Raw genomic sequence first — 27,752 nt, 5'->3', positions numbered from 1 at the left:
ATTCACTGTGAAGCAAGATTCATCTGGTTACATTTGCCATTTAACCGGCCCTCCTGCACCAACCCCTCCACCGCTGGGAATAGTGCCATACAGCATTGTGCAAATGGTCACTTGGCTACTTGGCAAGAGGAAGTAGAGAATTTGTGATGTGCACCTATTTCCCTAAAGTATGCCCAAGAATAAAAATAAGGAAATGTGACAAAAACATAGAGAGAAGAGTAATAAAATGTTTAAGACAAGTTAATTTCATGAATAAGTAATGAATAAGTGAATAAGTAGGATTCCTTGTGCATAGGAAATAATGAAGAATCAGAAAGCACTTTATGAAAAAGGGTTTTTGATGCATCCATTTTTTCGTCCCGCTTTCCTCTTTTGGAACAATATACATATGTACGGAGTAGAGTATACGAAAATAAAAACACAATGCTGCTCTCTCCGGAGCTTGGACTGTAAGGCCTTGTTCATTTAATGAGATGGCAACACTGTGATTCTCAAACCTTGACAGGAGACTTTGGCAGGTTCTCGTTGAGCCTGTCCAACACTGTAAGCACTTCTCTCAATTTCCTCTAAAGACTGGCTCTTGAGACTGCACATAGGCCTCCGTGCATGGGGTACTTGCTGTCGCATACATTTTCTACTGTTAAAAAACTGCATTTTCAATGTGTGGGGACCTGTAAATTTGTGAGCAACTCTGGCATGTGCTGACACCGACAGGTTGTACTGATGTGGCACTGGCCTATGGTTTATGACCAGGTGGTAGCTGAGATGAAGTCATATTAAATAGTCTACAACCTTTCACGCCCACAAACCTGATGACATTACAGTATGCTGGATCAATCTTATCTGAGAATTGTGTTTTTACCACAAATGCTGTAGGCTGCATAGTCCTTTGAACTGTCACCATAAACCTCTTGAAAGTCAGGTTGCTTCCCATTTTGTCATACACTTCACAAGACCAAGCAGAAGACATCTACAGCTTCAAGGAATTCCCATGTCTTTGTGCATATTGCTAGGAGGCAATATGAATGGTTTGTCCCAGTCTGATCTTCCTTTTTTCAATGACACCTTCACCTTCACACCAAGTTAAGCCAAGTTTATCTGAAAACTGGATTCTGGACTGAAGACTGGTTGAAGAGAGAGAGATGACAGGCGGATTAGTGCGATGTCAGCACATCTGCAGGCGCTATACTGGAATGTCAGGATGAAGAGGGATCTGAGCCTCAAGGCAAGGGTCTTGATTTACCAGTCGATCTACATTCCAACCCTCACCTATAGTCATGAGCGTTGGGGAATAAGCAGTTAGAATGAGATCAGGCATATAAGCAGCCGAAATGAGTTTCCCTCTACCCTGGAAGGAAACTGGAACCACCACTTCTTAAGCATCCAAAGGAGCCGGTTGAAGTGGTTCTTACATCTGATATGGATGCTTTTTGGATGCCTCCCTTTAGAGTTTTTTAGGGGATATACAACTGGGAGGAAACCCTAAGGCATGCTGGAGGGACAACATAACCCATCTGGTACAGAAACATCTTGGGATTTCCCCGGAGGAACAGGAGGACATGGCTATGGAAAAGTGAGTCTGGGCTTCCTTGCTCAGCCTGCTGCCACCCACAACCTGGAACTGGATAAGGTACCAAAGAAAGATGGATTGATTGATGAATGGATTCTCCTGACATTTACCGGGGTTGTCTTACAGGGTCTAAGAGAATCTTTTCACACTGACATTTGAACTGTTGTATCCCTGGGTCTCTATGAAACTGGTAACAGAGAGACATTTCTCAACTTCTTCTCAACTCCTGGCAGCCCCAAACTCCCTCAGAAACTTGGCAGTGCTCATGACCCACTGGATGATCCCATTAGATAAGCACACAAAGAACCTCCCTACTCAACCAAGTCCCCCCCACACACACAACAAAAAATTCCAAAATGCTTCCGTGTGTCCCAAAAACAAAATCTCCCAAAGCAGCCCCTCCTTTCACAGACCCACAGAGTCCCATTTTATCTGCCTTCAACGGCAATTAAACAGGTTTCCACACTTACAGTGAGGGGACGGGGAAGTCCCAAGGTAACCTCTACTTCACCTTTGTGAGTTTTACACACATGCGTGCACACATACTTGAACACTTCTCCCTGCTGTATCACGCGTAACATCCCTCACGGACCCCAGAGACACAACTTGAATCCTTTGTAGTGCTCATTAGGAGAGTGTTAAGTCCAGCATGTTTCTCTAATCTAATCATCTCTCTATCTCACTCGTTCCCCTCCACCTCCTCTCTCACTCTGCTGCCGCCGGCGCCCCCCCCCCCCCCACCCGCTCTTTATCCTCTTCATTTGTCAGCTTTGAAAATAAGTGAGAGAAAGACACTAGAGAGTGAAAGTGAGTGAGGGTGAGGCACTGATAGGGAGAGAAAAAGAGGCGAGATTGAAGGAAGTCCTTGAGATGAGAAAGGGTCTCTTGGGTGTTTGCTTGGATTGGAGAGGAGACAGTGAGCTGGGATCAAGGAACTATCAGTCAGTAAAGGTCTCAATGACACGATGTGGGAGCAAATGCTGGCCAGCATTTCTTTAGGAAGCATGGCTTGACATTGTTTTATTTGAGGGAATAGGGTTGTACCTCGTGGCCCACTTTGATGGGATGAGAATTAAATTCTTTGAGTCCATCAGGATTCCTCTCCATCATGTGTGCATGAGCACTCTGAAGGCAAATTAAGTGGAAACATCATTACTTAGCTTTCAGTTTCCCTGCCTTCATATCACAGTCTACAGCTCAAACCCAATACTGATGAACATGATGACCCTAATGTTTTTTAATGTGTTACAGAACAATTATGAGAACAAACAAAACTTTTGATTCCTAAAATAGATTTCATTCACATGGATGCTTCAAATAAATTCATCAGAGGCGAGAATAAATAAGTGTGTTTGTGTCAGACTTGCAAATGAAGGTTGTCAAAATAAGGTATGAGGCATGAGACCATAGCTGTTTGCTAAAGAGAACAGACAGATGAGAGAAAAACAAGAGGAAAGAGACAGAAAGAAAAAGAGAATGTGAGAGCGAGGCAGAGGAGAGATAGAGAGTAAAATTCGTGGGAACAGAAATACAGTTGCCAATTTCCTGTCGCTGACAGGCAGCAGTGTTGACAATGCCGGTTGACAGCCAGCTTCCCCTGGCCACCACCCATTCATTCTGTATTGTAAATAAACAGTTTAAGGGGAAATGTCAGCTGAGAGACGGAAGGAGCAGCTCCTGCTATAATATCTCTTCCCTCCTACCCCCCAATGCTGCAGCCCAGTTGCCAGGCAAGTGACGGACGTGGCGAGTAATGAGGATGGCACACACAACCTGCTCTGCTGGGGCTGACAATAACAAGGGCTGACGCCGCAGCATTTAAAGGTCCCCAAGGCCTTGCGGTTTAAACCCCATGCTTACACTATCTACTAGGGGTATGGATATTTGGGAATCTCACAATTCGATTCCGATTCTTGGTGTCCGATTAGATTCAGAATCGATTCTCGATTCAAAAGCGATTCTCAATGAAATGAATAGAAAAGAGGGCACTATTTTCAGTCTCTTGCTCCGGTATACTGCATGCCAAACTATTCACTGGTGTCCTTATTCCACTGAACTACGATATGAAACATAACTGACAATTACTATAAATGGTCCACAGCATTTTTATTTTAAAAAGTTAACTGCATAAATTAATTAATTAATTCACTTAAAAGCATCTTACAGTCTCCTGCCTGTATGAAAATAACTTAATGAGGGGGAGGAGTGCTCTGCTGTGTTGTTATTAACGTCATGTCTCCAGCAGTGGAGAGCAGTCTCTCTGCTGTGCCGTTAGCTCCAGGGAAAGCCATCACTGTCCAAGACGCTGAGCAGGCGCAGGGTTTTTGAGGTGAAACAGACAGTTATTTTCTTCACCTCAGAGTTGGTTGAAGTTGTTTAAGTTCTGCAGTGTGTGTTGGTCAGCCGGTCTCACTTGTTACTGCTGGAGTTCGCTGCTCCGCTCCACTAACATTAGTCTCTGAGTGACAGAGTAGAAAGTATTCACAATATACTTCACATTCATCTTGCAAAGGTAATTATTTAGTCATTAAATCAAAAACTGCTTGCAACTGCTGCCTTTTTTGAAGATGAACTACAAGATAACTCTAGCGTGTACGCTGTAGACTGTTCAGGTGCTGCACTGCCCTCGGAGTTGAGTTCCAACTCCACTGAATCAATTCAGTATCATAGGACATAAGAATCAAGATTCTTATGTGAATCAATTTTTTCGCCCACCCCTACTTACGCTATTTATTGTCCCACTGTGTATCTGAAATAGGTCTCGCTGTGACCTATAAATGCAACTGATCAGAGGGAGTCAGGGGAGAGATGCAGAAAATGGATGGCGGCCATGTTTGGTCTAAACGGTGCAGTCATGGAGATGATAAGGACACTTAGATGCCTATAGCAAGACGCTAAGATGATAGGGAGAGACAGCTGCAGTGGTGTTCACGCCTGTCCCCCTATTCAGCTAAAAACTGTGGTCATTATGACCCAAAAAAAGAGAGGAGGAAGGCAAGAGTTGCTCTGTGACTAAGCCAAGCCAAATATGTGTTGCATATGAATAGTTTGCCTTGGGTTATATTTTAAAAAGAGGGACCTAGGACATTCTACAGATGACATACTGCACCAGATATAACAAAATATTCCATTTCTGCTTCATATCTTACATAATCTTCAAATTAGGATCAAGTCCAGTGATACTCACATCACGATCCAATCAGACATGTAAAGAGAAATATTCAGAGACAACATGCTGAGATGGAGAGTCTCCCCCCCACCCCCCCTCTCTCTCTCTCTCTCGATGCCCATTCCTTGAGGCCAGGCAGACACCTCATGCTAGCTCCCTAATTGTCATGCAAAGGTAGTCTGCATTGGTTGGCGGCTTGCGGCTCTTTTTGCTTGAACATTAACTCGCAGTTGGTCCTGCTAGCCTGTTCCTCTTTCCCTGTTATCAAATCAGGCAGCTGGACATCGAGAAACCCGCACACCACGCTGTAGTCACTCATTTCATTACAGTTACTTCAATAAAAGCATCCGCCTGCCACTAATGCCTGCGAAGATGCACAGTCATGGTCTTCCACTGGGAGACACATGAGCACTGTCTAAGGCCATTAAAGGTCTTTTACTTTATAAGTGGAGTGGTTTGGTTTGTGTTTACAGGTTACCATTCAACTCACTACTGAGACACAGACTGACAGAGAGGAGCACAATTGAACACAGCGTGAGTCAAACGCAGCGTGACGGTTCCAAATAAGGTGGGAAAAAGCAGCAAAATGATGATTTTGTTTACTCGACCAGCCGTTTCTGAAGCTAACCAGCTATTTTCAAACCCAGTGTTATTCTGAAAATCTATTTGTCTGGCTAGAGAGCAAAAGAATCTGGTGGATTGGGAAACCAGCTGCCACTGAGGCAAGAGAAGTCGGCTTGCTGTCCTCGTTCCAAGATGTCTAACTCCCAGCGGAAGATAAAAAAGACGAGCAGAGAGTTTTGTTTGTAATTGAGGGAGAGGAAACAATTCACACTACTGTTAAGAGATTATTTACGAACCGAATGAAAAAAATAAAAAGGAGGACATATTCTCCATCTGCAGCCAACATTGCTGACGGAGATGGCTGAACAGTTCCAACAAAGCAAGATCTTGCCTTAATGCAAACAGCTTGAAGGCAACCAGGTGCTTTTTTTTAATAGATAAATATTGCATGCTGTACAGGGGGTCTCCAGTTTACAAACTAGACTTAACCAACAGGACAGAGACCTGACTTTGTTCTCTCCCAGCAGCAGCAGAAAACACACCAACCACTGTCTGATAGATTTTTACAGTTGGGCGGGAATTTAAAAGTCTGTCTGGTCTGATCAATAGCTGAAATCTTCATCAGCACAGAAACTAAACCTGCCTGAGAACAGCCGGGGGGCCTGTGCTTTTTCATAGATAAATATCAGCTACTGTCGTGGGGGAGTACGTTGTTTACACACTGTGGCTGGGAAACAGAGCAGGCTGATGTTCAAACCTACCTCGATGAGGAATATTCTATAACTGAGCTACCCCAAAGCTGATGTTCTTCAGAGTGCTTTAATTAATTAGGACAATCTCAGAGGGCAGCTGAAAAGACATTAATATATATATATATATATATATACATATAAGACATATTCCATTCTCTTTAAAGACTGATGAATGCCAGAAAGCTTTCTCTGCTTCTGCTAATAACATGTTTGAGAATCATGACGGTGCGGTAAAGTGAGTCACGACTTGTTCTGTATGTTCACTCACTCGTGACAGCCATAACTGTACATACTGCACATACCAAATACTTCAGTATAAGAAAGCTGCATGCTATATTCCATTTTTGGTCACGTGCTATTCATTATTATGCATACAAGCATTGATTTTTTTGCAAGTCATCACAAACCTCTCATACCTGCCGTACCGGAGTCACAAACAATTCTGCCTCAGGCTCAAAAAGGACAGTCACATCTCGCGATCAGACTCAGATTACACTGCGATGCCTATTTAGAATCCCATATGACAGAAATAGCATGACGTTTTAATGGTTTCAGTGAGAAGCACGTTTTACTATTATGACAAATACATTTGACATTGGCATAATAGTTCCTTTCAGAGCAGCTTTCTTGCCTAATCAGAAAGTCGTCTCATGCTAAGCAGGTCAAAAACTATAAGCCACAGTGGAAGTAGAGAAGAAAGATAATGCTAAAAATGATTGCTGGTGTTTTCTCCTACAATTTTCTCATGATAAGGCAAATTGCTAATAAAGAAAACAACTTTAAGCAAGTTGAAGAAAAGCTCACTAACCCAATGCTTTCTAATAATGCACATCTAGCAAAGCCGTCTCTACAAACATTCTGCTTGCCACAATCGCTGCTCTGAAAGAACTAGAGCTGCAACAATTAGTTATTAATTGATTAGTAGATTATCTTGATAATTGAATAATCGTTTTAAGTCATTTTTAAAAGAGAAACTGTCCAAGTTCTCTGATTCCAGCTTCTCAAATTTGAATATTTTCTGGTTTCTTCTATGACAGTAAACTGAATATACTGTATTTGGGTTGTGTAGTGTTGGGCAGGACAAAAAGACATTTGAGGACGCATCGCTCTACATCACAAAGTACATAACAGAATGTTATCAGTGGATAAAATCAAACGCTGAATTATAAATCAAATCTAGTTTACGGCAGGACTGCAATGAAGCTTATTTAAACTACTTTCTTCTTCACTTACCACTCTTTCACACAAGTGGCCAGTTGCTTTATTTTACTGAATAAGATATAAAAGACAAAATTTGATTTGGTGGTTGATTACTTGACTGAATAGCATATAATTTAGTAGTGTCTGGCCAGTGGCTGTTGACCACTTCCATCTTTAATCATAACCTTCCTTTGAGTGATCTCTTCGGCACTTAACGGTGCAAAATCTGTCATCATCCGAGTATTAGAGTGCAGAATACAAATGGGGCATAAAGCATGTTGATTGGTGAAACGGTGTGCAGCGTGTGAAATCACAGCTTGTGTTTCTAAACATGCTGGTGTTATCTGTGATTTGGGAGAGTCGTTTCAAGCACTTTGAAATAAGTGCAGCATTTGCATGAGCCTGCCTGAGGTGCCAGATGCCATGAGATAATGCTCATGGGACCGCTGCTGTATCATTTGGTCTGACTAAAAAGAGGCTGAGCAGAGTTAAAGCCATGACTTGAAAAGATGTGAAAAGATTCAACAGTTATTTTATTATTACTTTTTTTTTTTTTTGCAGAAATAACAAGTTAAATTGTTTCCTGAGTTTCCTGTATATATAAAGAGGGATGAAGCTGTGGCTGCTGCTTGTCTAGGGGATTATTTAGGAACATAAATTAGAAGAGCTTAAAACCAATGCTAACTGTGACCTGAGTTAATAACTACAGACTTATTTTAATAACAATAACAAGTGTTACCTTGACTTGACGAGGTCAAGACAGTCGCATTTTTAGTTTGGCGAATCCTATCAGCATCAGAGGCAGGAGGCTGAACTGCCACACTGCTTCAGATTTAGAGAATGTTGTATTTGTGTTTCATGAGGTTGCTGATGTTACCCCCTTTACACACAACTACCTTTTTATATAAACTGCATTTAGCTTCATTTTTATTAAATTTAGTAAAGTGAGCCCACGCTTTTGAACGTTTGCCTTGTCAGCTATGACTGGGGAGGACTGGAATATAAACACAAGAGTGATACTTGCATGTAGTTCTAGAAACAAACTAAATTTTCAATAGGTTTTTAAATCTACTGCGTTTTCTTTTTACCTGGCATGGCGTGGACCAGGTCGCCACACAGCACCATGAACTTAGGCCTGGGACTAAGCTGGTTAATGGCCTCCACCACCTGATTGGTGAGCTCAACCTCCTCGGCCCATTCGTCTCCTCCGCCGTCGCAGTCGCCGTCCCTCCAAGCCTTCATCAGTCCGAGCTGGGGGTCTGCAGCCTGGATGAAGAAAAATGGTCCCGTCCACTCGTGCTCCACATCTGGGGAAAAAGAAGACAGACATCCTGATTGTTACAAAGTCTAGGAAATAAAATATTTGAGGGTGCAATGATTATTTTCATTACTGATTAGTCTGCTGATTATTTTCTCAACTAATCATTGAATTCTTCTGTCTAAAAAAACATCAGAAACAAAGTGATAAATGCTGATCACTTTTCCCTTTTTCTCAAGTCTTTAAATTGTGTCGTCTGACCGACAGTCCAAACTAAAATATCTAAAACATTATTCTCACATTTGAGGAGCTGGAACCATCAAATACTTGGAAGTTTTGCTTGAAAAATGACAAAATCAACAAATTGTTGCTGTAGCAATAAACATAATTTAAAGCTGCATCAGGCAATAACTGCCAAATGTAATATTTAATATCACACAGTATTTCAGCATTTATCTGACATAAATTAAACATTTTTTTAAAAAGTATAACATATGGATAGTTTTTAGGTTCTCATGTGGATACAGATTTTGGTCAAATTTTGCATATCAGTTTACATGTAAGACCTGTGAACCACTTCTTGATACAATACATGTGGGTTGAATGGAGAAATCATCATTTCTTAGTGTTGAATTGTGAATTAAATGTATGGTTCTAAAGAATAAATGTGTCATCTTACACATGAACACAATTAGCATAAAATCTATTCTTTTTCTCCCCGCGCTCATTTAAAAAGGACACAACTGTCATTTGCAGGTGACCTTTTGATTTGTCTGCCTGGCATTAACTTCATATTCCGGCAGAACATTTTCCATTTTTGATACGTTGAGGTCAGAGGATGCTTACACGGAAGACTGCACACAGTAGTATGCGGAAACACAAAAGCTTTAGGGATTAGGTGTCATCACGGCATTAGTCATTCAGCGGTATAAGGCCCCACTGCGAAAGCTTCATGTAGAAGCCTCGCGCTCTTTCTTGGACTCGACACAACACTTGATTAGTTGAAAGAGCTGTGATCGGGATTTAGAAGTGGGAATTGAAGATCCGGGGGGAATGTAATGTACAGCCTTTTGTTAAAGCTGTAAATAATTAACAAACAGCTACACGTAGGAGCATGAATGGCAAAGAACAAGTGTTTTACATAATCCTGATATTACATAACAGAAGAGCCCTCCAATCTAATCACTTTCAAATATTCATTAACAAGGCAAACTGTGCATGTCTTTCCAATGTAGAGAACGGAAGCAGACACTCAACGCAGCACCGCTGATGGTAATGACAACGCGTGACATGAAGGACACAAGAGAAAGCGCGGTGAAGTGATATGGAAATGGACTCCCCTTCTTTGCGCGCAAATGGACAGATGCTGAGAGCAGGTGTAAACAACTGCTTTCTTTCCACTCATTTAGTTTCTGGAGGATGTGGAAGCAGCACTGTAGTTATGCACTGCTGTCATTGACTGTGGAGCGTCTGCATCTGCATTCTGCACAAATCCTCCTCACTCACGCTCAGCAGGAGCTACTCCGCCGCTCAGCATCCTCTGTGTTTAACATGCTCTCCGTGTATCTCCGTCTCCCAAATGAGTTTATGATAATTCTTGTCCTCCAGAGAAACTTGAGCAAAGATGGGAGAAGAAAGAGCGACAAAAGAGAGTAAAAGCTTAACAATGATCCCCTCAGTGTAATTGACATTTGTGAAACCACGAGGGGAAACACATTCTACTTTTATGATTACCATCATCATGTCATCAGCCAAATTACTTTCGAATGCCTTCAGTCCAAACTAGCCAGGCCTTGATCTTAACTTGTGACTGCAAAGTGGGGACTGTGGATGAATTCTGAGTTTCACAAGCTGCTGTGACCACTGAAGTTGAGTTTCCAGCTCTGGCGTAGACCTAACTTTATGTCAGCAGTCTGTCAGTACTGACGTCTTGAGAGGATGCAGACTAGATCTGTCTTTAAAACAGATGAAAAACTTTCATCGACACATCTTGAACTCTTGCAGCTCAGTAGAATACACGCTCTAAACTTTGTCTCAGTGTTTGCATATGGAAATCATTACCTAACAATACACAGATAACCTGCTCCTCTTTGCACAGGAATGTATTCAAATCACACGGGCGTGCAAGCGTGCACATGCATACACATTCACATCTTTGCCCTGCTCCGGAGTTATTAGCCATCTTCTTTGTCAGTGCCCCAAACAACAGACACAATCTTTTAAAGCTTTTATAAAGCTGCACGGGCACCCTCACCCAAATCCTGAAAGCTTTTTTGTTGCGCTGAGCATACTTTAGAGTACAATGTCTCTCTCTGGAGTCAGATATATGAACTATTTCACAGACAAAAGAGAGAAAGAAAAAAAAAACAAACAAAAAAACAAAACAACACAAGGACTTGGAGGGGTCGGCAAAGCTCCCATGACAGGAGATAAGAGGCAGCAGCCTTGTGTGGCTCTGCTGGGCAAGCACAACTTCAAACACAAATCGCAGAGATTTCTCAGATGGCAGATGGTGCGCTCAAAACAAAACTAATCATCATTTGAGATGAAAGCACATGGGGGTTGCTTTTGCAGCAACTAATAAAATACCGAGCATTTCAATTGTTTCCCTTGAGTTCCCTTTTATACGAGCAGGTTTCCTAGAGTAGGTGTTAAAGAACTAAACAGACATGAAAGGCGGAATTAGATGAATATATAGGTGAGCTGTGATTGTGTTTCGAATAGTTACATATCTTGATTGATTTATGGTGGGTCGCTCGACACTTTTGTCGCTCAACAGAAATTAAAGATTCGCGCGAAGTTTTCAATTTATGCTTCGGCGAAAGGTTTCAGTTGTCTCCATGGTAATTAGACACTATCCTCCGGCCGGCTTGTTAAGGTGCAGTCCATCATCCCGACCCGGACTAATTACCAGTTATCCAAAGTTACAGACCAAAATATCAATAATGAAGTTCAGTGAAATCAACGATCTCCATGGCGACGTTAGTCACACTAAGTTACCCAATCACGTTGCCCGACAAAATATGACAGTGTCAGCGGCATAACAACATTCTCCAGATGCGCGACATTTCTGTCGAGCGACACTTGTCAAAAGTATCAAGCGACCTACCATACATGATGCAATTAGAAATGAAATGTTGCAATTACATGAACAGTCAATTAGAGGTTTGAGCTCAAGACTTCAAGTTGTGAATCTAAACATGACTTTTTAGTGAGACGTTTTGTGTGAAATTATTAGCTCACTCTGAAATATTCTGCAGTATGTTACCGAAAACTATTAGCTACTCCTTGAAATATTTGTACAACGCGTTTGAAACAACCACTGTACTGATTCGTTCATAACGGAAACACAGTACAACGCCACTGAAACGCTTTATTTTGTAAACACAAGCTTAAGCTAGCCATTTGGCCAGGCTACAGCTGACAACTGTGACACGGTTATGAAAACAAAGCAACACCAACGCCGTCGAGCGACTGCGTTTGCTTCTGTTAGACTTTGAATTAAACCAGCAGCCAGCGACAACAACTTGTGTCACAGGCAGCCAAGTTTGAGCACGTTAGCTAACGTGTTAGCTTGTAAGTTGGCTAGCCGGTGTTGTGTCGAAGTTTGTTCCACCTTCAAACAATGTTCCCCTCCTGTTAGAATTGTATTTTCCGTAGCACCACCTCCGCGGTTGGGGTTAGGATCTATGGTGTATGGTTAGGCGTAGCAGAGATAACTGTTGGGGTTAAGGTAAGGTTGTGTGCAGGTTAAGGTAAGGGGAAACACATATCGACGGGGATCGGACTTCCAAAAAACACCTTTGCTAAAGAAGCTAACGACAGTCGGCTACCTTCAGTCAGTCCGCTGAATGTCCGATGTTTCGCCCTGAGAAATATATCCTCAGTCTCAGCCATAGGATCCACTGGTCAAACTGTTTTTCAAGCAAACTAACGTATCACTTGTGAGCCTGTCAGCAAGCCTCCTATCAGGGTTTGTTGTGTAACTGTTGTGTCGCCCCGGATGTCTCTGCCGTTCTGCTAGCTGGTGGCTCTGTGATCGACTACAACGCCTGTTTGTCAATCTGTGACTTTCGCTTTTCTTTTTTTTTTTCAATCTGTGACTTTCGCTGCAGCGACTCACAGCTTGGCTTTAACATGCAGGTTTTACCGAACATACACACGCAGAAGCGGATTTATGTATCCACCTTTACATGTTACTTCCAAAAGCAAACCAGCAATTTAACATATTAATTAAGTATAGACCAGCCTGACTACAATAAGATTTACAAATAAAGATAGGCTATAGAGTCAGTGCACTTGCAGAATTAACGATTTAAGCAAACTTAACTATTAGAAATATAAAGTTACTAAAAATAAACGTAGCAAATATGTTAAGAAAGTTTCAGAATCATAGAGTAAAGGAATCATATAAATATACACAACTACACCAAAGTATAAAGACCTTAAAATAGCAGCAAAGGTAAACATGAGGAAGTGTAATGAGTTTGCAGCAAGGAATTTTACTGTTGTGACTGGTGCACTGTGGCGATATAGGGGGGTGATGATCCTGACAGTCTTATTCAATTAATTGGCTTAATTTTCTCGAGTGATTGGCAAACTGGACTCCGGGGAAGCCCAGGGGTCATCGAAGGTGTTCCAATAAGCCTGAAAATAAGTAAAAAAAAAAGTCCCATCACGGTATTTTTTTCATTCTGAAATGTTACCACAGTTGAATGGATGTGGTGTAAGAATGGTATATAGCATATAGGCCTGCACAGTCCCCTGGAATACACCATTATAAACTAAACATCTGAAGTCCAAATCATTTTGCAGGCTGCGTCAACAATACAGAAAGCTGTGCTGTCGCCCACAGCTCCGCGTTCACACAAAAGTAAGGACCTTGGACGGAGGCTGGAGCCTTTCAGCACCATGGAGAGAGCTTGTTAAAAATTCATCATTCTCCATCTACACTCGTTGTAACTGGCTGCATAAACGGTTAATCCGGTTGCTTTAATATTTTTAATATTTGAATGAGGAAACAGTGTCGGTGTTTGTCTCTTTAAATTAATCAGGATCGTTCAAATAACACCCGAGGTTCCCTTCACACCTGTTTTTAATACAAAACGAATAAACACAGATCATTTGTGTTAAGGTTTACGTGTAGGATTTGCAGGTGGATAATTTTACATTTTTATGTTTTTTAGCTCAGCTCATCTCAAGGCAGTAAACCGTTTTTTTACTGACTGCAGTTATAAAAATAAAAAAAAAGCTTTAAATGAGATATCAATTCATGGGCTGTAAAACTTGGTTTATTCTTACAAAGTATTAGCTGCAGTGGAAGCAACCACTCCAAGTTAAATGATACTGAGCCAATAAAAGGTGTTCTTTCATACGCATCAGGCCTAGTTATGTTTATGACGAACCATAATATTTTCCCAATCGGATAGAGTTTGCCAACGAGACGCTTCACTTTTTCCAGCTCAAATAAATGTCTGTGTTAGCCACTCTGCCAATTGCTTCGATAATGAATAATACACATCACTTATTTTATTATCTGGTGGTGTAGTTGTACTTCTAGTTATGAATTTTTAACTAAAGGCTGGGTCTTCATGAGCATTCATAGGAATATTTGTTTTCCAGAAAGTCCCCAGGGATCTAATACGCATCACAGAGCCACATTTTTGGTGAAGGGCTCTTTTTCAAAAATACATCCCCTTGTTCTTAGAGGCTGTGCCAGCCACTGCCTATTATAACACATTAAGCTACTTGGGATTTCAGGATTTCTAAAACAATGGCAACCTCCGACTGGAAATGCATAAAGTGGGGGGAAAAAGGGGGGTGAAAGCTCCCACGTCTTTCCTCAACTGCAAAATAGAATAGTGATGTGCGTATTTCGGAGCTTTTATCATAATATTTCACATAAAGGCTCTCTCTCTCACTGTCCTCAGCCCTCGCAGTCTTTCTCCCTCCCCCTGTTTTCCTCCTCCTCTCCTTTTGCGCACCAGGCTCTCCCACCCTCGGCTCTTCTATTCGCTCACTGCGCTCTCATCCTCGGTGCGGCTTGTGTCTCTGCCTACTCCTGTGCGTAAGAGCGCACCGATGGATATGTGAAGTGATGTACTCCTGAAAAACGTGAAATCCGAGCCTGCAAATGCCTTTCTGAGAAGACGTCTAGATGCGCGGCAGAGTGCGCGTTGGAGAGCAGTTAGTTAGATTAAGTCAACTTCATTCCACGGAAATTGTTTTTTGATTCTGCGTGTTTTCTTTTGGATGATGATTTGTTAGTAAAGATGTTCATCGGCGCGGAGGACAGTGCGTTGCTGTTTGGATGTATGTTTCTGGACTTTTCACCATATCATGACCGTGCGCCCTTTCCCCTCTCTCCAAGTCTTTTTGTTTCCGCGTGAAGTTGAACGGAGGGGAAAGCACAATGAGAGGGAAATACTTTCTCCTCGGCTTCTTGTTGCTCAAAGTTATGGCTCTTGTGTGCAAGGCTGACGGGGAGCCAGGACTGCTCGGAGGATTCGTAATGATCGCCACCTCCAACGGCTCCAGGGAGGAGGAGAGCGTGTCCGAGGAGACCCCGCACACGGAGGACAAATGTCGGGGCTACTACGACGTGATGGGCCAGTGGGACCCGCCGTTCATCTGCAAGACTGGTAATTATCTTTACTGCTGCGGCACCTGTGGCTTCCGCTTCTGCTGCTCTTACAAGCACTCGCGGTTGGATCAGAGCACCTGTAAAAATTATGACACTCCGGTGTGGATGAAGACCGGACAGACTCCCTACAAGAAAATGAACAAGATGCACGACAGCACCAAAGACAAGACGAACTTAATTGTTTACATCATATGTGGAGTAGTGGCCATTATGGCTCTTGTGGGAATTTTCACCAAATTGGGTCTGGAAAAGGCGCACCGGCCGCAGAGAGAGAACATGTCCAGGTAATTCTTACTCTCTCTCTCTCTCTCTCTCTTTCTCTTTCTCCGTCCCTCCCTTCCTCCCTCCTTCTCTCTCCCTCTCTGCCTGCTTCTCTCTGTGCGCTTGTTTACAAAAAGACTTGCAGTAGTAGCCTACGCACGCAGTGATCCGGAGCGCGCAACGTGCTGTTCTTTTGTTCACCTGCGCCTGTGTGTATCAGAAGTATATAACGAGAATTAAACGGCCACTTAGAATAACATAACATTATTAAACTACAACTTGCTTTAAACGTCACACCCAGACTGGTGCCTGTTCAACGAGACCAACTTATATCTGTGTGGAGACTCTTTACAAACAGGAGTAGATATAGGCCTACTGCATGCTCTCTCCACTCCAGTCTCCATTGTGGTATGGCATAACGTACGTGAGCTACGATCTCTTCCACTAGAGTAAAGGCGGCATTGCGCTCCATTGTGTAGCTATCTGTCTGACTTGAGATAAGTGAAAATGCTTTTTTACACCTTCAGACTGTGTTTACAATAGAATACAAATGCAATGATCGCAGCAAACACAGCACATATCTTTTCCATTCATCCGGGAATCACATTTTTTCCCCACTTAGCTGCGCCTCACAGTTTTCATGAAAAGATGTGCAGCAGTGCAGCCCAACTGAATAATTGAATTAAGCATGTTATGCACAGTTCCTCATGTCTGCACCCCTCATCCATCAACGCCTCTCTGTCTCTCCCTCTTCCTTCTTCTCCCTCCCTCTCTCTTTCTCTCTCTGTCTGTTTCACAGGGCCGTCGCCAGTGTGCTGCAGGGCGGGTGTCCAGGTGAGCAGTATCGGGGGGAGGAGGCCCTTGGGATGCATTCGCAGCACTATGTTTCCAGGGCCACAAACCTCCGTGAGTTTTCTGTTGTTTGGACAGCTCATTACTGACTGTGGTGAACTGTGCGTATAACTTGGAGCAGTACATGGAGGTGTGGGTGGGGTGCGTGTCAGCAAAAAAAGCTGCTTATCTAAAGTGACTTGAGTGTGTCCAGGTTGCTGTCAGAGCCCCCCTCTCGAGACGTGACGTAGGGATGTGAGAGTTTGGGATCATCTCAGCTGTTTTTAAATCAAACTGGCTGCTGCTGCGGAGTCACAAAAACATGAGAAAACCTCAAAGATACAGTAGGAGCACAGAGAGAACACGCACATCACCGCAGGCTTGTTCCTATTTTGTTTCAAATGACAGCATTGGGTTTTTTTTTTGTTTTATCTTGCACCGGCCAGATATCCATCCATTTCATAACAGGCTCGAAAGAGAACATCTGCCTGCCTTTTCTGCAGCTTTTCAAAACCAAGGGTTTTTTGGTTCGTGCCCACATGATATAATGAGAGAGAGAGAGAGAAAGAGGAGAGTGGGAGTCGGTGAGGAAGTCGTGGTGGTGATGGTAGTGTGTTTGTGTGTGTGTGTGTGTGTGTGTGTGTGTGTGTGTGTGTGTGTGTGTAGGGGGGATTGGGGAGGGCTGGGAGTTTGAAGGGTTGGTGTTTGTGGTGGTGGTGGTGGTGGTGGTGGTGGAGGAGGTTAGAATACAGAGCGTATGAATGCCATCTATTTCTGCTGCGTCCCGTGGGCTGCTATAAAGCACCGAGCTTCTTTGTGTTTTAACGCCGAAGATCAAACAGATGAATGCACACACACACACACACACACACACACACACACACACACACACACACACTCAAAAATGTGTACAGACCAGAGCTTACAGTGCATCCACACATCATACACACATGGAAACAAGTCAGCACGCAGCATTCAGCATTCAGTCCAAGTTGCGTCACCAGTCCGTCTATTTCTTGTGCCGCTCATCCCCACAAAAAGCAGAGAAATACCACTATAAATGATGACTGTACTCACACTCCTCTTGTTCCAGAATATATCCCTCGTTTATTGTGTTACTAACAAGCCTGACATGAATGTCACCCTGTACAATTCCATTTGACTGCAGCTGAAATCCCCCCACAACAAAAACTGCATCTTGCCTTTTTGACTATATTTCACCCTTTTGGTGAACAGAAAAAAAAAAACAATAAATCAATTTAATCTGGTATTGAGTGTCAGAGAGTCCTAGTTTTATGAAAAGAGAGAGAATTTGCCAGTAGGATGAGATTATGTCACAACTGTTCATTGCAAATAAAGCAGCATCAGGAATTTTGTCCACTTTGGCAGCTTACTTTTATTAGATTTATTCTTGGTAAACACATGATCAGAGTTGTTAGAGTTCTTATATTGTAGTATTTCCTGATATTGCTGTTGTACCAGTGTTCTGAATTCCCACATTTTTCCATGCAGTGAGATGGCAATTAATTCTGAGATTATGGAGCGCTGGTGAGTGCTTCCAAAGCCAGGAAGTGTACATGTAAGGAAGAAGAGAGAGGGGGGGGGGGGGGGGGGGGGGGGGGGGGGGGGGTGAATCACTACTTCTATTGGTGAGAATGAGATAAACATTTAATGGTAAATCCTACAATAGCTTCCCCTGGCTAACGACAAGGTGACATAACCCTACTCAGCGTGAAGCACTACGCCCACAGACACCATCCACATCATGACAAGAGTGCATCTCATGGAAAGGGGGGAAAGAAAGGTTGCATTCATTAAAAACGGTTTGGTTATCAGAGGCGCTGTGTGTCTGCACACAAGTCTTTCTTCACTGTGGGAGAGATGAGATAGCGCTGTGGCCTATCACCTGAGTGACCAGGTGGACACTGCTGTGAAATAGTGATTATTATTTGCAACATGGAACCCGCTCCCCTGAACCCCTCTAATCCTCGGGCTTGTGGGTAATCATGTGGAATGTTATTAACCTCTGCGATCAGGCAGGATCCTCCCAGACAGACACCTGATTGGTTCAGTGGTCCCTGCGCTGGCGAGGGAGGCGATTTATCACAGGGAAGAGGGGTGGATGGAGTGGAGAGGAGAGGAATTAGATATGGATTTGCAGGATATGGACATGTTATTCTTGTTTTAAGTGATAAACGGAAGATAAATAGACTGAAAAAGGCAAGATGATTTTTCATTAAGAGCGAGGGAAGGAGGGAGGAAAATTGAAGAGTGGTAATTGCAATGTAAGATAAGTGCTCAGGTTAAAAAGGGCCACTGTACACGTGCACAAACTGGCGCACACAAAGGAAGTTTGTTCAGATTTAGTGCAGGATTGTGCTGGAAAATCTATTTTTAGTGCAAACCACATATTGATTATAGCTTATGGCCACATTGCCCTATTACTGGCATCAATGAATCTGGCCTGGCAGGTCTCTGCTGTTTGTATAAGAAGGAGAAAATTCCTCTGGGCCTCATGTGACCGTCAGTCAAAGAATGCAATTTGTCTGAAGAAATCACAGATGACCACTGCTGCTTTATCATTTATATGGTCCCCCCCCCCCCCACACAAGCTGTTTATTCAATGCATTTGTCAACAGAGGTATAAAACAGCAGGCAGGCTGGTATTCCCAATACGTGCTGTACTGCGACTTGGTAATTCATACCTGTTATCACATGGACCACACAAGTGAGAGATGCACAGTTTCAGTTAGTAATACAAAAGCCCAAAATCCGCGTTTGATATGTTGTGGGGGCCCCTGTGCATATCCAGCAGCGCCCCCCCCCCCAAAAAAAAAAAAAATCCACAGCCAACTGCATATTAAAAATGGACACTTTTTTTTGGCTTTGTGAACCAGAACTAGCCGGCCCACCAAATCCCCAGTTGGGCCGGCTCAGCTGGCAGACTTTCATGTCATCTCAAAACCCAGAGACTTTGTTTGAATCCTTAAAAGGCTGAAAATCTCTCTTCACTCTCAGCATCAAAGAGCTGAAGAGACAAAGAAGGGAGGGGAACGGGAAAGTGAGAAACAGAGAAGAAGAGGAGGAAAAAAAAAAGTACAATGTGAGGAGTCAAAAGATTAGTGGCAACACTCGGACTGACGGCAGCAACCGTTTTTGTCGCTCTGAAGGACAGGGCTTTGTGTTTGTCATGTGTTACATATTAAAGCGTTAAAGTTAACTCTCTTGTTTGGATTGGCATGAAAAAAGTGTGAAGACATCTTGAGCCATTGCCACATAATTCAGGGTGACTTTCAACATAGTTTTTGTCGCCAGAAACTAGAAGCGTTGAGAGTTTCTTACATCACAATGACAAAGCGGCAGCTGATCTCATTGTCACTACACTTACTGTATAGTCAACTGAAATTTAATTGGAAAATAACAATTATCCTCATGAATTACTACATTGAACACGTCCTCCAGACCAATATTGTACTTCTCAGCTCTGTTATTGTCATTTGAGGTATCACACTAAAGAGCTTCAGGTGGGCAGCGCTAGTAGTTTTTATTAAGACAAAAAAAAACACAGCAGCTTCACACACACACACTCGCGCACACGCACAGCACTCTGTATTCACAACTCAATTCACCATTTGCAGACTTAATTACCTCCCCAGCAGTTATAATCTTTTCCTAAACATTCTGAGATGGGAAGGATGAAATTTTAATAGGTAATTGCTTCTGAGATTGCACAGGCACGAGAAAAGGCCCTGTCTGCAAAATACTCCAGCTCCGTCTTGTGCGGATGTCTATGTGTGGATACGAATGTGTGTGTGTGTGTGTGTGTGTGCGCAGTGAGTAAGGGTGTGTTTATGCACAGTGCAAGCCTGTCAAAAGGAGCCCCGCATATCCTTCGTTAAAAGTAGGCAACTGTGTGACCTTGTCTTCCCAGCGGTCATCTGAGCCTTCAGCGTGTCACATCTGATTGCAGAGTGTCAGAGCGGAAAGAGAAGCCTCCGCTAGTGAACTGACATGCCGCAGCACAGGCCGTAGAAACAAGCAAGGAGAGGCTGTGAAAGAGAAAATGACAGAGCTAGAGGTAGTTATCTGTGAGGCGTCACTCCAGCTCCAGCTACGTTTGAAGCTCAGCTTCTGTCCTCGTGTTCAAACAGGCAAGAAAAGCAGGTGAAGTCGAGGTTCCATCCCAGAGTTTGCCTTTCAGGCTCATAGTCCGTTAGAGCGGTAGTAAAGCTTCCACTATATCTACAGCTAGTTTTCTTTGATCTGAACCATTGAGGAAAACGTTTGTTGTGTTCCTTTTTTTTCAATTTGCTTCACTTATGTTCACAAGACCTTTTAATGAGAAAACAAGTTGTCAAACTCACCAAAGGACACTTAAAGGGATAGTTTGACATTTTGAAAAATATGCTTACTCACTTTCTTACAGGAAGTTAGATGAAGATTGACACTGCTGTTATGAAGCTACAGCAGCAGAGGGTTAGCATAGAGACTGGAAGCAGGAGGAAACAGCTAGCCTGGCTCTGTCCAAAGGTAAAAAAAAAAATCAGACTAAAAGCACCTCTAAAGGTCACTAAATAACAAGTTATATGTCATTTGTTTGAGCTGTACAAAAAACGAGTTGTGGTTTTTATGGGGAGTATATGTGCTGGACTATTTCTTGGCAGGACACATAAGCCGCCATAAAACCACAATTTGTGGTGCTTACATCTCGCTTTTTATATGGATCAGAAAAATTAGATATAATGTGTTAATTTTAGAGGTGCTGGCAGGTGCTGTTTCCCCTCTTTGTCTCTGTGCTAAGCTAAACTAATCATCTCCTGGCTCTGGCTTCATATTCAGTGTGCAGACTCGTGGAAAGAATGTCGAAGTATATGTTAAAGCATAGATATAATGTCTGTGTCGTCATCTTTAGGTGTCTAAGGGCGACATTTTGAAGCCTGGATCTACTTTTACCACTTTGTCACTATCTTGACGGTTGTTTGTATCCAGAAAATTCTAATTTATAGAACAAGGTAGAGACTTCAGATGAAGTAAGCAGGCAGTGGACCACCACAACTGAAAGTAACCGTCAAACCTGTTTATCAAGACAAGCATGTCCCAAATAAATACTTTCCTTTGACTTCATATCTTCCTAATAGACTGCAACTTTCCAAATTACCATCAAATACATTAGAAGACATTAAATTTGTTGTTGAGACCTTAATGTCTTCCCAAATGGCCATTAGAGAAACTGCATTTTAGGGCACATTTGGATTCAGCATCCATCTGTGGTGGTTGCCATTTGCATTTATTAATGATATTGCAGTTGGCTCATGAGGAATACATTCTCTTATCTCACCAGGTTAGAGGTTTTGGCAGCAGGTGAGTGACGAAACTAATGAGGTTTCAATCCACATAATTTTAGCTGCACATAAAAGCACTCTGGCACAATTAACCTTCTCTTCTAGCTGTCAGACATCAACATCTGTCTCCTCATAATGCGATGCATTTGGTTGGATTTAATAGCAGTGAACCTGCAGTGAAATATTTTTGTCTTGCACCTGAATATTTTCGCCTGGATGCGCACACACTTGGTCCCTCTTCTAAAGTTTTGTTTTTCTGTGCTGCGCTCCTCTCTGAAGACTCCCTAAAGGTTTTTTTCGTCATATGAACTACAAGATGTGTAGTAAAGTAACACTTTTGAATTCACCCAGGAAGCCTATGAGAAAATCATCCTAAAAGAATCTCTCTTTGAAGACCTGTCTACATCTCCTACTGCCAAAGAAGACTCCAAAAATCTTCTGAAAGTCCTGTAGCCTACAACAGAGAGACACGTATGTTCATACATTTAGTCTCTTTGAGTGATGATCTGCAACATAAGAGAATTCCCCAAGAATTGAGAATCCAAAAAGCACCAACACTTGGACTGGATAATCCCAAGTTTTGTGAAAAATGGTGTGAAATTACAAACAAATTGATCTTATGGTTTTGATCATCCAAGAAAGAACTGATCAACTGACAGCTGTCCACAGTCAAATACAGGAGACCCGTGAGAAGCTGAGTAAGGACTATACAAACAAGTTAGACGAAAGGATTTATTCTCTGAATATGAGCAATACAATGAAAAACTAGAACTGAAGAACTTGAAATAAAAGCCCTGAGAAAGAAAAAGTTTAAAAGAGATACAGCTGGAGCAGGTGTACATGTGGAGGAGTGGCTGTCCCAAATGAGGTGGGAGCCAAAAAGCCCTCACCCACAGAGACCACAGTGGCCTTTCCACATCACAGACATAAACCACAGCACCCAAGTCCTCTTTTTTAGAGGATCGTTATACCCTGGGCAGAAGATGATCGCCAACCAGGGCCAAGCCCCCTGAGAAAAAAGAGGAAATGCAGAAGGGGTAAGAAGTGTCACTAGGGGACAAGATAATATGCAACCTGGAGCTGCAGCCCTAATATGTTGTAAACCTCTCCAGCAAGCCTCTCTCCTCCACCTACTTCTTGGCCCTTAGCAAAGGTTTGGTTAGTCCTTTGTTCCCATGACTTACTGTAATGCATTTAATGTATATGTGGACTTTCAGAAGTTCTCCAGAACTTCACCAACCATGAGTCTTCCGCAGCTTCTTCTACTAATGGATGTGGTGAGATCCCTCCATCTCCTTGCAATCTGCAGACTCCTAACACCCCCTTAGATCATCACAGACTCACTACCAATTTTCGAGGTAAATCCACCTTTTTACCTGCCAGAAACAGAAATGCCTCATTTGAAACTTATCGCTGTTTGGTCAAGAGAGACATTTTGAAAGTCTTTAAAAAAATGTGAATATAAAGCGCATAATATCCTACCTAAAGATCAAAGAGAGGCTCTACATGAGTTAAAACATGACAAAAACATTGTGATTAAACCAGTAGATAAGGGCGGTGCTATAGTAGTGATGGACTTTTGTGATTATGATAAAGAAGTCAATCAACAATCCTATCTGTTATGAGAAACTCAAATCTGATCCTACCATACATTCAAAAGGCAAATTCATGGCATCATGTCCTGTTTTCTCGAAGACGGAGACATCACTTAAAAGGAATTAGATTTTATGAAAGTTGATCATCCAATTACACCAGTGATTTACACACTTCCTAAAATGCACAAAGACCATCAAAACCTTGAGGAAGACCTATGGAAACATGGATTTATACACTAATTTAAAACATACTTATGAATATTATATTCCAGTTCTGCCAAGTCCTTTCCACTAGATGCCTCTAACTTCTACACATTGGACCTTTACGAGATCTTTCCAGGACACCCCACATTTTGTTTATAAACGCCCACCTAACATATGCAACTTTTTTGATATAGCAGACCAAGAAAGATCCACACATGTTCCTGATGGCAGTTACAGGTGTGCACAGTGCACACAATGTAACTTCACCTGGAAGTGCCATTTTTTTAGTCACCCCCATTCTGGTAAACAGCTCAAAGTAAAATGTTTCATTACATACAATACCAAAAATGTTATTTATATTATGAAATGACCATGTGGTCTTGCCTGTATTGGAAGGACTCATTGCTGCCTAAAAACTTGCATTGCTGAACACAGAAGCAGCATAAGACTAAACAATCAAAAAAATCCAGTCGGTCTATTTCAATAGCCTGAAACACAATCTGTCCACTTTGACATACATTGGTATTGAACATGTTTCTGCACCTTGATGGGGGGGTGACATTGATACCATTGTTCTTAGTAGAGAGGCTTCTTTATACATTTGGCACTCTGAGACCGAAAGGTCTTAATATGTATTTTGATTTGATGCCAATAGGTAATGCATATATGCCATGACTGCAGATTTGGTACTTTTTTGGATAAATACTTATACTTTTCCCCTTGAGATTTATACTGTATTCTGCCTTTTGACCCTTTATCCATTATTAGAGAATTTTAACTATTTTTGTACGCTTGCTGCATGGTTTTACAATGCTGTTGTATTATAACCTTACATTTTTCTACATATTTTCTCTCTATGAGATTGTGTTTTTACTTGTTGGGGTGTGATACAGATATTCCCCCCTCCTATCAAAGGATAGGAGGCCTATCATTGATGTCATATTAACATTGTGTTTGAATTTTTTTCTGTTTTTTCTGGTGTTTCTTTTTTCTGGAGCACTGTGATCACCATCTTGTGGTGTTTGTCCCTGCTGCTTGCTGACCAGCAGGTGATAGTGATTTGAGGTGATTACTTCCTCTACAAGAAATGCCTTTTTTCTCTTTCACACCTGCCTTAGGAAGCTCATGTAGATCAAAACATTGCCTTGAAAAAAGAAAAGGAGAATTAAACTATTTACTTGGAGCCTAACAGTGTGCAGACCTTTCTCCTTTGTGTCCTGTAGTGAAATATTTTTTGTCTTGCACCTGGATATTTTCACCTGAATGTGTGCACACTTGGTCCCTCTTCTATGGTTTTAATAGCACGACACATTTTCAGACATCTTAGTGCATTTATTTGGTGCCACACAAGTGTTGTTTTCAGGCAACACCAAGCAACAAGGCAAAGAGACACTAAGTCACAAGCTGAGATTATCAGAAAGTACAGCAGTGTCTCCTCCTCTTCCTCTCCTGGGTCTCATTCCTGCACCCTCTCTCTGCCTAATTATCTTAATGTGAGGCCCCTCAGCAGCCCAGGGACGCCATTAGACTCCTGTTTATTAGGGCTCTGGGGCCGCGCAGTCGGCAAGCATCGACCGACGGCAGACATCCACTCAGTTTAGGCACAGAGGGAGGCCGGCCAGGAAGGTGTCAACATGGCCTGGGGAGGGAGGGAGACTGGAGCTGAGGGCTGAAAGGAGAAGAAAGGCAAGAGGATTTTAGAGTATAAGAAAAAAACAAGAAATAAAAAAACTCAAGAAGAGAGTGGATGTTCCCCTTAATTTCCCCTCACAGACTCTAAAGAAGCATCTGCATCACACTCCTGTTACATTAGCTTCTTTGTGAAAGGTAAATTGGAGCAAGTGCTCACTCTGCAAGCATTTAAAGAAACCAAACAGTATTTTGACGGGCAGAGAGAGTGGTCTAATGTATGCCGCCCATCCTTTTCTGTCCTTAGTGTTTCTTCCAGCGTGTAATTTTCCATCTTGTCATTGTGGGGTTGTAATAAAAGAAGCAATAGGGATGGTGAATATCTTAACTTCTAATCAGCCGTATGTCCCCCCCTCCCCTCCATCCCGCCCTCCTCACGAATATTAATCAGTTCATTTACTCCCAGGAAGTCACATCTTGCATTTGACAGGTAATTACATCTGTGTCTGCATGTGTGTGTGTGTGTATGTGTGTTTGCATGTGTGCACGTGTCCAAGTCTGCGTTCACTTACAATACTTCTGGCGTGCGTGCGTATGTCAGGCACATAACCTGTGGTGCACTTCAGTCAAATCATGAGCGCAGTGAACAATATTACCTCCATCTATCTTCATCTATTCTCACTCTGGTTTACATTTGACTATCTATAATGATACAGCACTCTCAGGCAGTCATAGGATAAGCAGGCAGACTTCCCATCTGTATGTTTGAACAGGTGGTTATCACCACTGGTTTCTAATTAACTGCTACGCTGACTCCTCTTAAACGACTATTCAAATTAATGAGTCAAGCCTTTTGCGCAAATATTAGGATTATTTTCTGTCTTGTGAATTTGCAGAAAAAAAAATGTCAGTATTAACAAAGTTTCAAGTCAAGGGTTTTATTTATAATTCTGGGTGTGTTGGAGTTTCAAGAGGCACTTGGATGAATACATGCGTCCTTGTATTTCTTACTGCAGTAGAGGAGCCATTGAAGAAATAGCGATGTTTCCTTTTAACAATAACATGCTCACTACTGTCTGTCAGACATACAGTGAAGCAAGCTGAATCTCCTAGTGGCAGTATAAGTCTATTTAGGCCCCCTAACATGTAGCTGCGTGTGAAATCCTCTGTAATCTGCAGCTATTGTTACAGTTTCCATTTTATACTGTTTCTAATGGGAAAATAAAGCTCTAATCTTCTGTACTGCCTACAATAATAGTATACTGTATATATTCCTGCCACTTCCCAACAGTGTTCCAGCTGTGTTCTAATAGTATTCACAGTGGACGTTCTCCTCTAATGGAGTACATTATATCACACTTGCAGTATTATAGGAGCTTAGCTGTGTGTTGGCCAGTCACTTCGCTGTGTGTGTGTGTGTGTGTGTGTGTGCATTCTGAAAGTCTTGGCTTTCAAAGAGAACAGTCTGTTTTGGATGAACCGGCCAAACAGATCACTTCCCATGTCCCTAAGGTTCTGAAGGCTCTTTTTTCCTTTCCTCTCTTCCCCATGCACACACACACAGGCACCCACACGTGTACAACCTCCACATACACGCATGTATTCCGTTCTAGACCTGTGTTTCACACGGCCCGGGGGCAGGCAGCAGATTTGCTTGGCTAGCTGACTGATGCCACCAGCGATGCTAAGTCACAGGCAGAGAAAGCTCATGCTGAGAGCGAATTTGTGAGCCCCCCCCCTGCGCGCAGCCCTATCCCCCATCCCCATGTTCTACACCCACCACCAGACTCAGGGTGGCAGTCTTTGGAGAGCGAGCTCCACCGCACTCTCTCCCTCTCTCGCCTGCGGGCCTCAGTATGGCCTGGCTCACTCACCACCCTGGCCCGAGGAGGTAGGGACACATTGGCAGCTTTCCCGCCACTCACCCTCCCACCCTCATACATACATATGGACACACACAAACACTGAGGCACACAAGCTCGTGGACAGGCTTACAGCCCCCGCTCCCACCACCCCCCCACCCTGCTGGGCGCTGGCCCATGGATAGGGGACATGTGGCGGGGCGAAATGCGTCACAATGCTGGGCTCTCGCTCTGACAGATCTTGTGCCTGTCTGCCTGCCTGCAAATTACCAGCGTGGAACGCCTCACAAAAACCGAGAAGGAGTTTTGTTTTCCACCCTTCTGATTGCAGCAATCGCCGTGCTTTCAGCTCCCCTCAGCTTCTGACCACTGTTGCTTTTTCTCTTGGCATTTCCTGTTTCTTACGGCAGCAGTTGATTACAGAATCTTCTTACAGAATTCTTCTCTCTACCTCTGGTGATGTTTTTTTTCCCCCAGAGAGAGGCACAAGTGTGTCTCTTTCAATAGACATTTACAGTACTGAACTGTATGTATGCAATAGGAAAAGGCATTGATAAAAGTTCAGATTGCTACATTGCATATGTTTTGTGCTGTGAGTGTGTGCTGTGCGGATCTTCTTCTTTGGAGGATTTAGACCAGGGATCAAATTGTTTTTTTGTCGCAGGAGCTTTTCTTTCAGGAAAGGTCAGATATTGTCTTTATTTATTTTGTCCACATATGACCTTATACTGTTAGTGAAAGCATCACACAGCCAGAACCACCTCAGTATCAAACAACAGAGTATCAAGACACTGAGTGAATACAGAAAGACTTTCAACCATCCTTTTCTTTAAATCTATAAGAATGGACCACCGAAAAAATATGTTTTGAGT

General features: G+C 42.6%; 2 protein-coding genes across 3 annotated transcripts in view; one reads left to right on the top strand and one right to left on the bottom strand.

Annotated features, from left to right (window-relative positions):
• Positions 1-12,587, bottom strand: part of cpped1 (calcineurin-like phosphoesterase domain containing 1) — a 36,792-nt gene extending 24,205 nt beyond the window's left edge. Inside the window, exons 1-2 of one of the 2 annotated variants that reach the window (XM_044338089.1) lie at positions 12,347-12,587; positions 8,344-8,562 (exon numbers count right to left, since the gene is read on the bottom strand). In XM_044338089.1, the coding sequence (XP_044194024.1) occupies positions 8,344-8,562; positions 12,347-12,410 (283 nt within the window). In that variant the 5' untranslated portion in view covers positions 12,411-12,587. Of the gene's footprint in view, positions 1-8,343; positions 8,563-11,241; positions 11,547-12,346 lie in introns of those variants that run through there. The other variant, XM_044338090.1, reaches the window with a different exon arrangement.
• A 1,794-nt stretch (positions 12,588-14,381) lies between these two features.
• Positions 14,382-27,752, top strand: part of shisa9a (shisa family member 9a) — a 53,517-nt gene continuing 40,146 nt past the window's right edge. The window contains exons 1-2 of the mRNA XM_044336789.1: positions 14,382-15,440; positions 16,217-16,323. Of these exons, the coding sequence (XP_044192724.1) occupies positions 14,926-15,440; positions 16,217-16,323 (622 nt within the window). The 5' untranslated portion in view covers positions 14,382-14,925. The remainder of the gene's footprint in view (positions 15,441-16,216; positions 16,324-27,752) is intronic.

This window comes from Thunnus albacares, chromosome 20 (assembly GCF_914725855.1).
Source record: "Thunnus albacares chromosome 20, fThuAlb1.1, whole genome shotgun sequence".
Taxonomy (NCBI): Eukaryota; Metazoa; Chordata; class Actinopteri; order Scombriformes; family Scombridae; genus Thunnus; species Thunnus albacares.
The sequence above is the reverse complement of the archived record's forward strand: the minus strand, read 5'-3'. Positions and strand labels throughout refer to the sequence as shown.